The sequence below is a fragment of the Leptosomus discolor genome, chromosome 7 (genome assembly GCF_034619465.1).
Source record: "Leptosomus discolor isolate bLepDis1 chromosome 7, bLepDis1.hap2, whole genome shotgun sequence".
Lineage (NCBI taxonomy): Eukaryota > Metazoa > Chordata > Aves > Leptosomiformes > Leptosomidae > Leptosomus > Leptosomus discolor.
Genome location: NC_141397.1, coordinates 7,779,254 through 7,791,365, shown reverse-complemented (window position 1 = coordinate 7,791,365; position 12,112 = coordinate 7,779,254). Strand labels below are relative to the sequence as shown.

At 37.1% G+C, this 12,112-nt stretch overlaps 1 protein-coding gene across 2 annotated transcripts in view; it reads right to left on the bottom strand.

Annotated features, from left to right (window-relative positions):
• Window positions 1–12,112, bottom strand: part of ITGB8 (integrin subunit beta 8) — a 62,507-nt gene that overhangs the window by 38,524 nt on the left and 11,871 nt on the right. For both annotated transcript variants that reach the window (XM_086468102.1, XM_086468103.1), the window contains exons 2-5: window positions 9,729–9,814; window positions 6,949–7,123; window positions 4,003–4,249; window positions 2,072–2,237 (exon numbers count right to left, since the gene is read on the bottom strand). In XM_086468102.1, coding sequence (XP_086324228.1) covers window positions 2,072–2,237; window positions 4,003–4,249; window positions 6,949–7,123; window positions 9,729–9,814 — 674 coding nt within the window. The remainder of the gene's footprint in view (window positions 1–2,071; window positions 2,238–4,002; window positions 4,250–6,948; window positions 7,124–9,728; window positions 9,815–12,112) is intronic.

Sequence of the window (12,112 nt, the reverse complement as noted above, 5' to 3'; positions counted from 1 at the left end):
CAAGGGCGAATTTAATGTGGTTTAGGAATTCAGTGATGTGAAGGAGGTAGCAGGGCAAGCTTATATCTAAACTAGGTTAAATATCATGTATTTCCATAACATTTATTTCCCTGCAAGGAATAAATGGCCGCTTTAAATCAAACTTTAGAGGCATTCGTGAATCACCTCATATTCATTATTCTCCCTCCCAATTATTCCATGTTCTTCTTCACTAATTCAATTTTTCTTCCTTTTTCCTTCTTTGTTGCTTTTCCTTCCTACAGCACTACCATTTCCCTTAACACTGCCAGGTAGCTTTCATCTCATGTGAAACATGTACCTGCAATACAGCCCATGTACTCAGCCAGGCTTCGTGACTCACTCTCTACCTTCCTTCCTTCGCTTGTCAGAGAGGGACTTAGCTCCCTTCTCAGGCTCATTCCCTGCTAGCTCTGAATGGGGATTAAGTATCTCCTAACAGTAGGGATAATAAATACAGAGGGTGTAGTGTCTTTTCCAGCCTACATGTTAGGCATCAGCCTTCCTCAGACAACCTTAGACAGCATTCCTCTAAAGAATTGTTATTTTAAGTTTTAAACACGTTATGTCTTAAATAATCCCAAATTTTCCTCCAGCACGATAGAAACTTCCTGCTCCTAAGATTCCATCATTTCACTTTGTCACCTCCTACCTACACACGTCACAGCAATCAGAACTTTAAAGCCATGTCCTTCATGCCCTAACCTGCTACCTCTTGCAAAAGCGATGTATTGGTTAAAGCAAGATGGAGCAAGTTATAAAGTTCTATTGTAGGCAAAATGAGTGCACATTAATATAATTTATAGTTCATGATGGTTTAAACGAATTGCACATTGTTCTCATCCATTTTGGTTCATAATTCAGTTAGCAGGAAAGCCTCCCCATGCTCATGAATGTTTCCATTCTGTTGTTTTTGGAAGCATGTATTATTCTAGAGTTGACATGTCGTAAGTGTGGAATGTGTCCAATGAGAAACACTGAATTTTAGGGAATTTTTCCAAAGCTCCAGAATAGTTTTTTACAACAGCTGTGATCACAGTGTCTATGAAAAGTGGATTTTATTTACCTATTTAACAGATCATCAAAATTTGAAAATAAAATTGGGCCAAACTATTCATTTTTAGCATAGTTTGGAATATTTTTTGTCCTTGACTCATTCTACAGCTCCAAAAAAAAGAATATGAAGATGGGCAAGATAAAAGAATTATCCTGACATCATCCCAAGAGATGAGAAACACACCAATCCTGTGATCTGGACAGGAGTTGAATTACTTTCTTTAAGAGAACCAGAAAGAGTATCACAGAGCATTAGCAAACCCATGAATCAGCCCGCTTTCAGAATTTCTGTCACAGTGCTATGCATAGAAGAAAAACTATATGCAAAATAGCCCTTTAGAGCAAAGAAATTCTTATTATTTAATAAGCTTATAGCTTGGAGACTACTGATGCAGATCTTTTCCATCCTTTTCTGCATGAGAGAGATGGTGATGAAATTTTATGAATATACAACAGTTAATTTTTAATTGATTTTTATTGGTTTTCAATATGAATGCTTTACAAGTGGAGGTAACATTGAAGTGCATTTGTTTTCCTTACCTACACAAGCAGATATGCAGCTGATCCTTCAGTTTTCAAATACATTCTTAAGTAGAAGAAATGCCAAACGGTATGTCTTCACTTAGGAACACAAGGAGGCCTTTAATAATTTTTGAAACTAATTTTGTAACTGACTGAAATCAATACACATGTTTGTTCAAGCAAGAAGCAGTTGCTTTCATCATCCATCCTATGTGGGTTAGGCTGGTTAAAGCCAGAATTTGAAGAACATCATTAACCAATACTGAAAAATATTTCCTTATGCTCTCCCTTTCCACTTCAAGAGGAAATAGAACTGTAGAGCTAAGGGGGAACTAATGGAAAAGGCTGAAGAAGTCTTAGCATCATCAGGCCTAGAACTGACATTTTGAATTCAGGAACACTGAGCACTGTTGTACCAATATTTATATGCCTGTGTCTGAACTGCCATTCAGTCTTTTGTTAACAAGCTCCTTACCTGGCACACAGCTGCTTGGAGCATCGCATCGAAACCCCCTTCAGGTGTATCAATATTCCCAGAAATTTTTTGTTTATTCACTGCATTTCTGAATTCTGCTATATTGTCAGTCAGGGAGAGCACGTGAATATAACCATGAGGAGGCATACAGTCTAAATTATAATCACTGTAAAAAAAACCCAAACAAAACAAAAGTCTAACACATTCCATATTTTCCATTTGAAGGAGATGTAAATGCATCCCTATTAACCCATAAAATCCTGTTACTAATGAAGATGTATCTATGTGCAGTAAAAAAAATACTTAAAGAAAGAAGAATACCTCCATTCAGTAGGAATTAGTTCTAATTTATGATGATTTTTTAAAATAAATTTTATGGAAATGTATATACTATAACTTAGTTAATGTAGTAACAGTACATATGTAGTGTTTCTGTACAGAATGAAAAGAAACACAACGACAGCGATGGTATGATCAGAGAATATATGATCCCTTTTGGAAGTCTGCGGAGTGGTACAGTTTTGCTTTTCATTATCCTGAGAAAGGGCTATCACACTGCAACATTAAGATCCTTTAATAGCTCGATACACAGGCTACTGGGTCAAAACTAAAATAATATTTAAGTTCCTACATCCACTAGCAGTAAGTAAATGTACATAAAATTGACGTTGAGATTAGTGACAGTTACCTCATTATAGGGATGGGGAACTCCATTTTCAGTAACAGCTGTAAATGATAGTTTTTGAAATTATGTATAAGGAGAAAGTATGAAGTTTGACATAAGTAAGCTAAAGCCACAGCACTTACACAGGTCCTTGCTCTGCAACTCATTTATGGCAGTGGAATTTATGGCACAATCTGAAGTGCTCATCCGATTCAGAGATGCTGAGCTGGTTTCAACTCACTCAGCTTCTGTTGCATACAGCGCAGGCATCCAGGCTATAACCTGCCCACCCTCAACTCCATTTACAGTCAATGAAAAGAAACTGGCACTGTAAGGATTAATACCTCCGCAGTTGCCTACTTTTAGGCAAAATGAATCATGTCCTAGAAATGCTAATTGATCTCCACTCACTATACAGACTGTCTAGACAACTGCTTTGTACACAGACATTTATATCTAATGAATTCCACTACTAGTGCCTAATTCCAAAATCACTGAAGAGAAAGACACTTATGGACTTCACAGAACTTTGGATCGTGTCTTCCCAGGAAAGACAATAATGAGCGAGAAGGTATGAACAGTGAGTATTCACTTTTCCAAGTATTATGGTTTATACAGATTCAAATTTGTTGTGATTAATCTTATTCTCCAGAGGGTTTTGGAAGTGATCCCTCACTTTATGTAAGTGTTGGATGCAAGGTATAAAAGCCATGGCATGAAAAAAGAAATGCAAGCCAGAACACCTTTCTTATTTAACATGGGAGTTGATTCATGTTACAGCTGTGGAATTAGATCAGAGGATTGCTTTCGTTCAATAAATGAGCTGAAAGAAACTGCATCACATCGACAACAGTAGAGTTCTAAGAAAAGAGTTAACGATGACCATACACCAGAAGAGAAGTCCTAGGTCAGAAAGTACAAAACCTTGTGATGAGTCTAGGGAACATATATCCAAAATAACTAAGAACACAACAGTTGACTATAAAATTAAATGCAAAGCATATTCAAATACACCAAAGCAGCATGTTGTTTGGCCTGTTTTGCTAAAGAAAACACAGCGCATTTTTTCTGAGACAGAAACAGTTTTTCACTCACCAGCTATTTCAGAAGTAACCATTGTATAATAATTTTCAGCATTTCCTTAGGAACTTTTCTGGAGAACCAAAGTATCGTGAAATAATAGAGCTTTAAAAATAAATATGCATATGCATATTTGTGTAATTAAATAACTTGTCAGCGGTACAGTAAATACACAAAGACTACATACCTGCATTGGTTATGGATTCTTCCTGGATGAATGCTAATATAGGGTGACACAGTTTTATCCACATAGGATCCAAATCCAAGTCGAAAATCAAGAGAAATGTTTGCCATCTTTTTAGATAAAGCAAATCCAACGGAATTTAGTTTTTCTATATTGTTGTGCATAGAGGCTGAGACATCAACTAAATAATAAAGATCCACAGGGTATTTCTCTAGAGGGCGAACTTTTAACATAAAGTTTGCTTCACTTCCTGATTCAAAGGAAACAGAGAAGTTTATTTACTATTTTTGAATGGACACTCTTAAAAATAAAATTATTTTTGCAGCGACCTCAGCACAAAGTTGTTTGTGTCAGCAAGCAGAAAAACAAACAAACAAGAAAACCTCCCAAGAGTAAATGAAACCTTGAAGCATCATTCAAAAATAAGCCATAAAGGGGCTCTTTGTAGAACATCTTGCTTTTTTCTCTTGCAGAAGCACTGTGCAATTTATTGTAAAAATCTGACTTCTCCCCATTTTCTTTTAAATTCCTGGTTATGCAATCCCTTTGGCATTATACCAAAAAGCAAAGGACACAGATCTGCATACAAATTGTGGTCAGTCTCTTCAAGGTTGATACTTCTAAGTATGTAAGTGTATCCTGCAAATAGTTTGTCATGAGTCTAAAACTACATACGTACCATGAGGCAGCACAGCCTGAAAAACTCATGTAAATTATGCTTCAAGTTTATACCAATCTACTTCCAAAGATTTGATGAGAAAACTCAGCAGGATTAAAATATTTTTTTTTAAAAAAACCCAGGATTTAATATTGAAAAGATCCATCTTTTGGCATATACAAACCAGAACTTTTATTTCAGGATGACAAATGCCTGTCTCTCCTGCAGAACCGCATCATGTTCCCATATGTAATAAAAATGTTAATTAATTGGAACCCACTAAAAATAGTCCCTACATTTTTGCTTGTCTAATATTCACAAAAAGAGTGAACGGGCAGTGTAGGGACAGTAACGCATGACTTCAAATTGTTCATTATTTTATGTCACCCAAAGTGTGAGCTCACAGAATAAATGAGGGAGCAGGATCTTCACATGAGTGTAGAATCTAATTATGTATCATGCAATGAAGATACAGCAAAGGACAGGGGGAGCGGAGACATTACGGAAGAATCATGCAGGTTTTCAATAAAAGCTATCTAGACACATTCAGAAACAGACTCACTAAAAAAAACCCTGAAATGTGACTTATCTATTCACGACATTTACTAATGCACATGACATTGCCGGAGAGCATAATTAAAGTACACGTAACAAAGACCTGACCCAGAAAAGTTAAATATGCAAAGTACTTCTTCGAATGGTCTTTGTACATAATCTACCTGAAAATGTCAGGATTTGTCTTGCATGAAGAAAAGAGAATTTTAGTGTGCTGTATCTTATGCGTTTCCTCTTTGCCAATGTAAAACAAACTACTTTTTGTAAGTGACCCTTGCAGATCTCCAGTTTGCATGCAGCGAGATGCTGAGCGCAGCTTTTATTTTTTTCCCACGTAAATCCTGACAGTTGGGTATATGTAAACAATGACAAAAAAACCCAGAACCAAAACAAAACCATCTTTGTCTGCATGATTATACTGTATCAAATTTCTGTTTTGAGGCACAACTATAGCTGTATATCTGTGTATTTCCCTGGGGAATAAAATACAGGCAGGATGTCTATACATCAAAAGTTATTTTTCTGGAGACCTCGGAATTTCAGTCTTCTGCCTCCCTGATGCAAGAACTTCCACAAAGCATATGGAACCCCAAACTTAATTTCACTATTTACTGGTAAAAAGGTTCATTAAATCAAATTTTAGAAAGCTAAGTTTTTTCTATGAATCCAGTACGCCTTTGGAAATAAGTGTGATTACAGACACATCTAGAATTAGCTCAGTTCCTGAGACCATTTCTCAGTACAAAGCAGAGTATCAGTCATTTCTTTGGAAGGAGAGTGGGGAAGGAAAGGAGGTGCTGGTGTTACTTTCTCAGTTTTATTATTATGAAGATGGAAACCCAGGGTTTCCTTGTGCTTCACAGTCATGCAGATCCTTCCTTTTTCCCTTGTAATTGACAGAAAATTATATTTCGTACAGTGAAGATCAGAAGACACTTCTCCTGTTCACTTAATGTTTTTCTACCATCCCTCTAAAATGACATATTTCTTTCTCCAACTATCATTTTCAAAATAAAGAAATAAATTGAATATTATGATATAAACAAACCCTGCAACCCTTTGTACCACCTTCCACTTCTGCTGTTGGCTACAGCTATTTTAGAGACAGAGAACATACACTGATTTAACTCAAGTTCAGCTGAGGGCAAATAGAGATATACTAGGAAATCTCAGATCCATAAAGGGATTTGTAGATTCTATTAGGGCCAGGTGTCGCACATTTTATATATGAAATGTTAGGCAGTGAATACCTAACTCTCCTTTAAGAATCCAGTCCTTCTTATAGACTGCCTTTAGTGTGTCTTCGCAGTTGTCTAATCAATACACTTAAAGGTAATCAAATCAATCCAGCAGCTTATCAAATGATGAATTTAGGAATTCTAACTCAATTTACTTTCAGCAAGGAATACGGTTTATATGCATGTAGGGGAAAACTATTTGTGTAAGTGGCTGAAGAAAAAGAATCAAGAAACCACAGGAGAAGACAGGAAAGACTACCAAAAATCCCTTTTCCACTTATTACTTGCATTATTCTGACCTTCAGCTGTGTCTAACAGAAATACTTCTTGCTGAAGACCGTACTTGAATATGGGTGTAACACCATGATAGTCCTACAATATAAAGTTACAGCATTCAAAATAATGATTCTGGCTGCTTCTTGACAAAATATCTGTACTTAACAGTATTGCATTTAGTTTAAATTGACTATAATATCATTGTGTTAGGGACAACCAAACCTGGACGCAGCTGGACTGAAACTTTTCCTGGTGTCACTTGTGTATTTGTTTCATGGTCACTGGGTATTGTGACATGAACTGTGGGATTTTCTACAAAATCTGATTGGCAGCCTCTTCTCATTAAGTTGAAAACAGTGTCACAGCGTCCCTTCTGTGTTGCGTCGGCCATGAAATCCTGTTTTATAAGAGACAAAAAGTACAAAACAATCTGAGCTGAAAAAACCAACTGTAACATCTTCAAAGGAAAGAGAAAAACAAAATAATAGTCTTTGAAACAATAAAATATGCTACTATAATTGCATAAATTGTAGAATGAGTTCATGGAAGGCACATGTTTTTAATAAGGGCAATGACAAAATATTTAAATTAGAAGTTAAACCTAATTGCCACAACCACTTTTTTCTACAAAGGACAAAACTTTTGTATGAGAAAGAGGATCTTGCACAATCAGAACAAGCTGACTTTGGAGAAAAAGGAAACTATGTACTGTCACTATGTCACTAGAAAAGGTCTGTGCTATGCTATTGAGTTAGTTATAGCAAGAATATACTCACACGACATCAAAACAGCTTAGTTTTCAGAGGAATCCCCCAGTAATGTTACTCAGGCTAATATTTAAAAGTAGGAGCAGAAGTCAGCTTTAGATTTCTCTAACCTGAATTTGTCTATCACAGATTAAGTTTTACCCCATACCCTACACCAAATCCAAAGACCATCTGGACTATATAATTTCAGTCCCCAGAAAGAGGACGCTGTGTACTACAGGACTGGGCAGTTTAATATGTCACCAACATAAAATAGCCCCTGTAACAACAGAAAAGTGATTAGTAGTAGGATGATCTCAGAAGCAGCACATTCCTTGTTGCAGTGAAAGGGCAAATTTGCCAAAATTTTGCCAACATGATCCCATGCAAAATTCCCTCCTGACCACAAATCTGATGATTAACATGATCATGCAAGGGAAAAAAGACAAGATCCTTTGTACTCTTTCAAAGCATTGGTCCATCCCAGCCACAGCTGGAGACGAAACAATGGACAATCTCTGATATTTCAGAGGCAGATGGGGAAAATAAACAATAAAAAAGCGCACACAGCCAACTGTGTATTAGAGAGTAAGTAGTCATCCAGACCCTGAAAAGACCAGAGAAAGCCCCTGAAGAATGAGACTCGACTGTCATGTATCTTGTTTTCCAAGTTCCAACTCATTTTTGTAGTCTAGCTCTGATATATTTTTTCCATAACCTTCTTTAACACAGATGACTTTTTTAGGTTACTGCTATTTATACACCCTTTTTGACGTATATACATTTCAAAAAGGTAGATTTAAAAAAGTATAAAGAACTTGGCTACTCTCATTGTTATCACTAACGACTGATAGATATGTAGCATTTTCTGAAGTTCACTGTGTGTGGGTATAAAGTCAAAGCATCTCAAGTGTTCCTCAGGGCCGATTTTCTCATCAAAAATATTGTTTAGATGAAGCAGGCATGCTAAGCTGAAAACTGCTCACGTGATTTTACTCCGGAAAATTTCTATCTGCATTAATACGGGTTTTGCCATACCACAACCATGGGGTGCACAGATGAATGGTCTAAGAGGGTTTGAGAAACCCCTGGCTTCCATGAACAGCTCTCAGGATCGACAGGACAAGTGATGCAAGAGAAGCAGAACAGAAGTGAAACCTGGTCAAATCTGAGCACCTAGTTAGAAGGAGACCTACAGGAAAGGCAGCAAGTGCTGTTCCATGCAGCAGGATAAACCTGTGCCTTTTGTAAGACAGGACAACAGGCCACAAAGATGGACCACTCCACATTGTAATCCATTGTGCCATCTACACACGCCCTAAGGCTCCTGCTGGAAAACAAGCCCTCCATGCCTCTATTCATCCTCCCATTAGCTATCCTTACACTTGTCGCAGACTGAGTTAATCATTCCAAGAAGCAGTATCTCAGATAAAGTTACACCAGTGCCTTACACTCCTTATCTCCTCCAGGCACACCCTAGGAACTCATATCTACCTTCCCTGCTAACCTGAAAGCTACTACAGGTAATTTGCAGGTGACCTTCAAGAGCATATGAGCTTGTACTTGTCGGTGACATTCTACAAAACCTTGCTCCTCTGAAGTGCTTAAAATGGTCCAGCCTTACTCAAAATCATGTAATCAACTCTTTTTTTCTGTCAAAGAAATTCCCATATTCTTACAGTTTGCAAAGCAATAGCAATTTCAGAGTAATCCTTGCTACCTAAGATCTATCTTCTGTGATAAGTCTCAGAACTGAGAGTTTCAAGTGTCAAAATAAGAAAACTATAATTTTTTCCATTTGTGACAGGGTCATAATGTATGGTGAAGTCAAAGTTAACTCCACCGTTAGTAAAACCTTTTGCTAATGTAATAGGCATATATGTACAGACTTGCTCTGATATATAATGAGGACTTAATATAAATTACTGATAAGTAAGTTTGCTTTTGAAGCCAAAAACTGTTGAACTCTCAAAGCTACTATATGTCTGCCAAAGCTGTCTACAAAGCAGATGGAATGCATTAAAAAGTTCTCACTTTATTTAAAATTACTGCAATTTTCCAAAGAAAAGATTGTGTTTTCTCCTTTGGAAACAAAATATATTTCACATGATTTCTCATGTTCTGTCTCCAGGGGTAGTTTAAAGATTTTCTTGCTATTTCTCACCATAATTTTCACAGTTTAAAAGTCTTTTATCTTTATAAAGATCAGAAGCAGCTAAAATATAAAGTCAAAAGCGAATAAGCAAAACACCATACCTCTTGAGCACACCATCCACACTCTGGACCCAAAGCAAGACACTTTGTGCATGTTACTGCATTTGAAGTGGCACATCTGTTTTCCGCTGCAAAGAAATACAAAACCAAACATTCATGATTTATGATGATATGCGGGAATTGTAAAATACCTAATTTTAAACCAAGATTTCAACAATTACTTCACCAGATTAAGAGTGATGACAACGTATCCAAACAGAAGTAAAACAGAACAAAGGCAGCTTGGTGAGGGAATACTTGCAGCATTTTTTTTTATCCACAGTCTAGAACTATATGTACAGAATGAATAAACTCCATTCTCAAGGCCACATTTTTAAGATCCTGATTTGAAATTAATTTTGAAGTGAAAGTTTATCTTTGGCATGTACCTTGATGATTTACTCCCTAATAGAAAAAAAATTTACCAGGTAGCTTATCAAGACATTTTCTTTTTAAGCAATTTACACTGGACCGAGTTATTCATTATTCACTCCACACGGAACCCAAAATATTTTCTCACCTTCTATAAATATTCCCCCTCTGCATTTTCTGGAATGAATAGTTTCCCAGAAGAGGCAGATTATTTTTTTTTCAGAAGCGAACATAAATTTATCCAACAGTACGTGTGTCACAGATTGAAGACACATCACTCTGTACTAAGAACTGCAAAAATTGTGCCTACTAAGAGGTCTATCAGCAAAGTCCTTCATATCTTTTTCCCATCTTTGTTTTATAGGTCATTGCTTACGTTACTGCTCTTTGCTAAGAAACTCTGGCAGTTGGAATTAGAAGAGAGATCCTTTTCAAGGGACTCGATCAGCTGAACTTGAATGTCAGGATTAGGGTACCCTTTCAGCACGTTCCACAGAAGTCTCTTCCAGACCAGTGTGCTTCTACACGAGACAGAAGTTGCCTGCCAGGAGTTTTGCAGAAGGCACATAACACGACTCCTCAGTGCACAGCACAGTGGTAGCGCTGTTTAACAACACTGCTTGTGGCATATTCAGCATGGTGTACTATAAAATATACTGGAAACAAAATAAAAGGAATTACTGCATACTGGAAAGGCTACTTCTGTTAATTGGTCCATTGTGTGTATCATATCAAAACAGTCTGAAGAAAGGTTTGGTTTTCATCCAAAGTTTTGGGTACATGTATGCACTGCCTCTCAGATTCTTTCTTTCCAACCTGCAATATGCAAATTATCTCTTTTTTTTAGAGTAATTGGAGCAACTTCTCACAGTGAAAAGCTGTATTAGGAAAATATGCACTAAATTATCTTTTTTTATCATCATTTAACTGAGTTCAGCTACAGAATTCAAAGATGAGATCCTGTATCACATGGAGAGTTAGTCCTCAATAGGTCACTTTGAATAACTGATGATCCAAGGAACTAATCACAGCTTGCAAGTTATTAGTATCAACAACACACATACCATTATCAGTATGAACAAGACAGAAAAGCCTAGTACAGCACAATTGCAGCATTATACTGGTAACATACAGGTTAGTGGCAATTTCATGAATTTCAAAGGTCAGACCTGTATTTCTGTGTCATACAAACTGCTGTTGACATTTTTTGCCATGCAGGTAAATGTGAGAAAAGAAATGTATACAAAAGGGAGAGACTCTTACAGGTATAACAGAAACAATAAGCTGAAAAGCAGCCCAGGAAGGTGCTGGAACAGAAGGAAAACTGATTAAAGGTTGAGAGAGGTGGGCAGGGATAAACAAAGGAGAAGTTGCTAAGGAGAGAGAAAAGAACAAGACAAAATCCAGAAAGTTTTTGATTGTTTGTTATAAAAACAAACACAGCAAGTTTGACTTGGATGTGAAATGACAGCAAGCTCATTCGGCACTGACACAATAAAACTCCTTTGCATTTCTAAGAAGATGGCAACAGAACTTTATGTTCTGCAATCTTAAAAAGCAGACCTGGAGGCCATAAAAAAGTTACCACAAACTGCAGGAGAGGAGAATGAGGATGAGGATCCCAGGCAGGTACAGATCCCTTCCTAGACAGTATTGGTAAAGTGCAAAGACACAGGATGAAAAGTTGTGGAAGGAGTATAAATAGCAGGAATGTAATTGTTCTTGGCACAGAAACACCACTCCCATCTTCAGCTGGATACCAAAGACAGCAGAGATGAAAGGCATTAGAAGAAAATGAGTAAAGTGATGGATTCAGTAAAAGTGTCAAAGGACAGGAGAGATGACGCTGATCTGCAGCATAATAGCGGCTAAAGACCACCATGGGGCAAAATAGGGAGGAGGTGACATGAACTTCGAAGTTACCAATCAAGTTAACATCTACCATAAGAGACAGAGCTGTTCTGGTAAGAACATATAGTTGACAGGAAGAAATGGGGGACCTCCGTTTCTAGCTA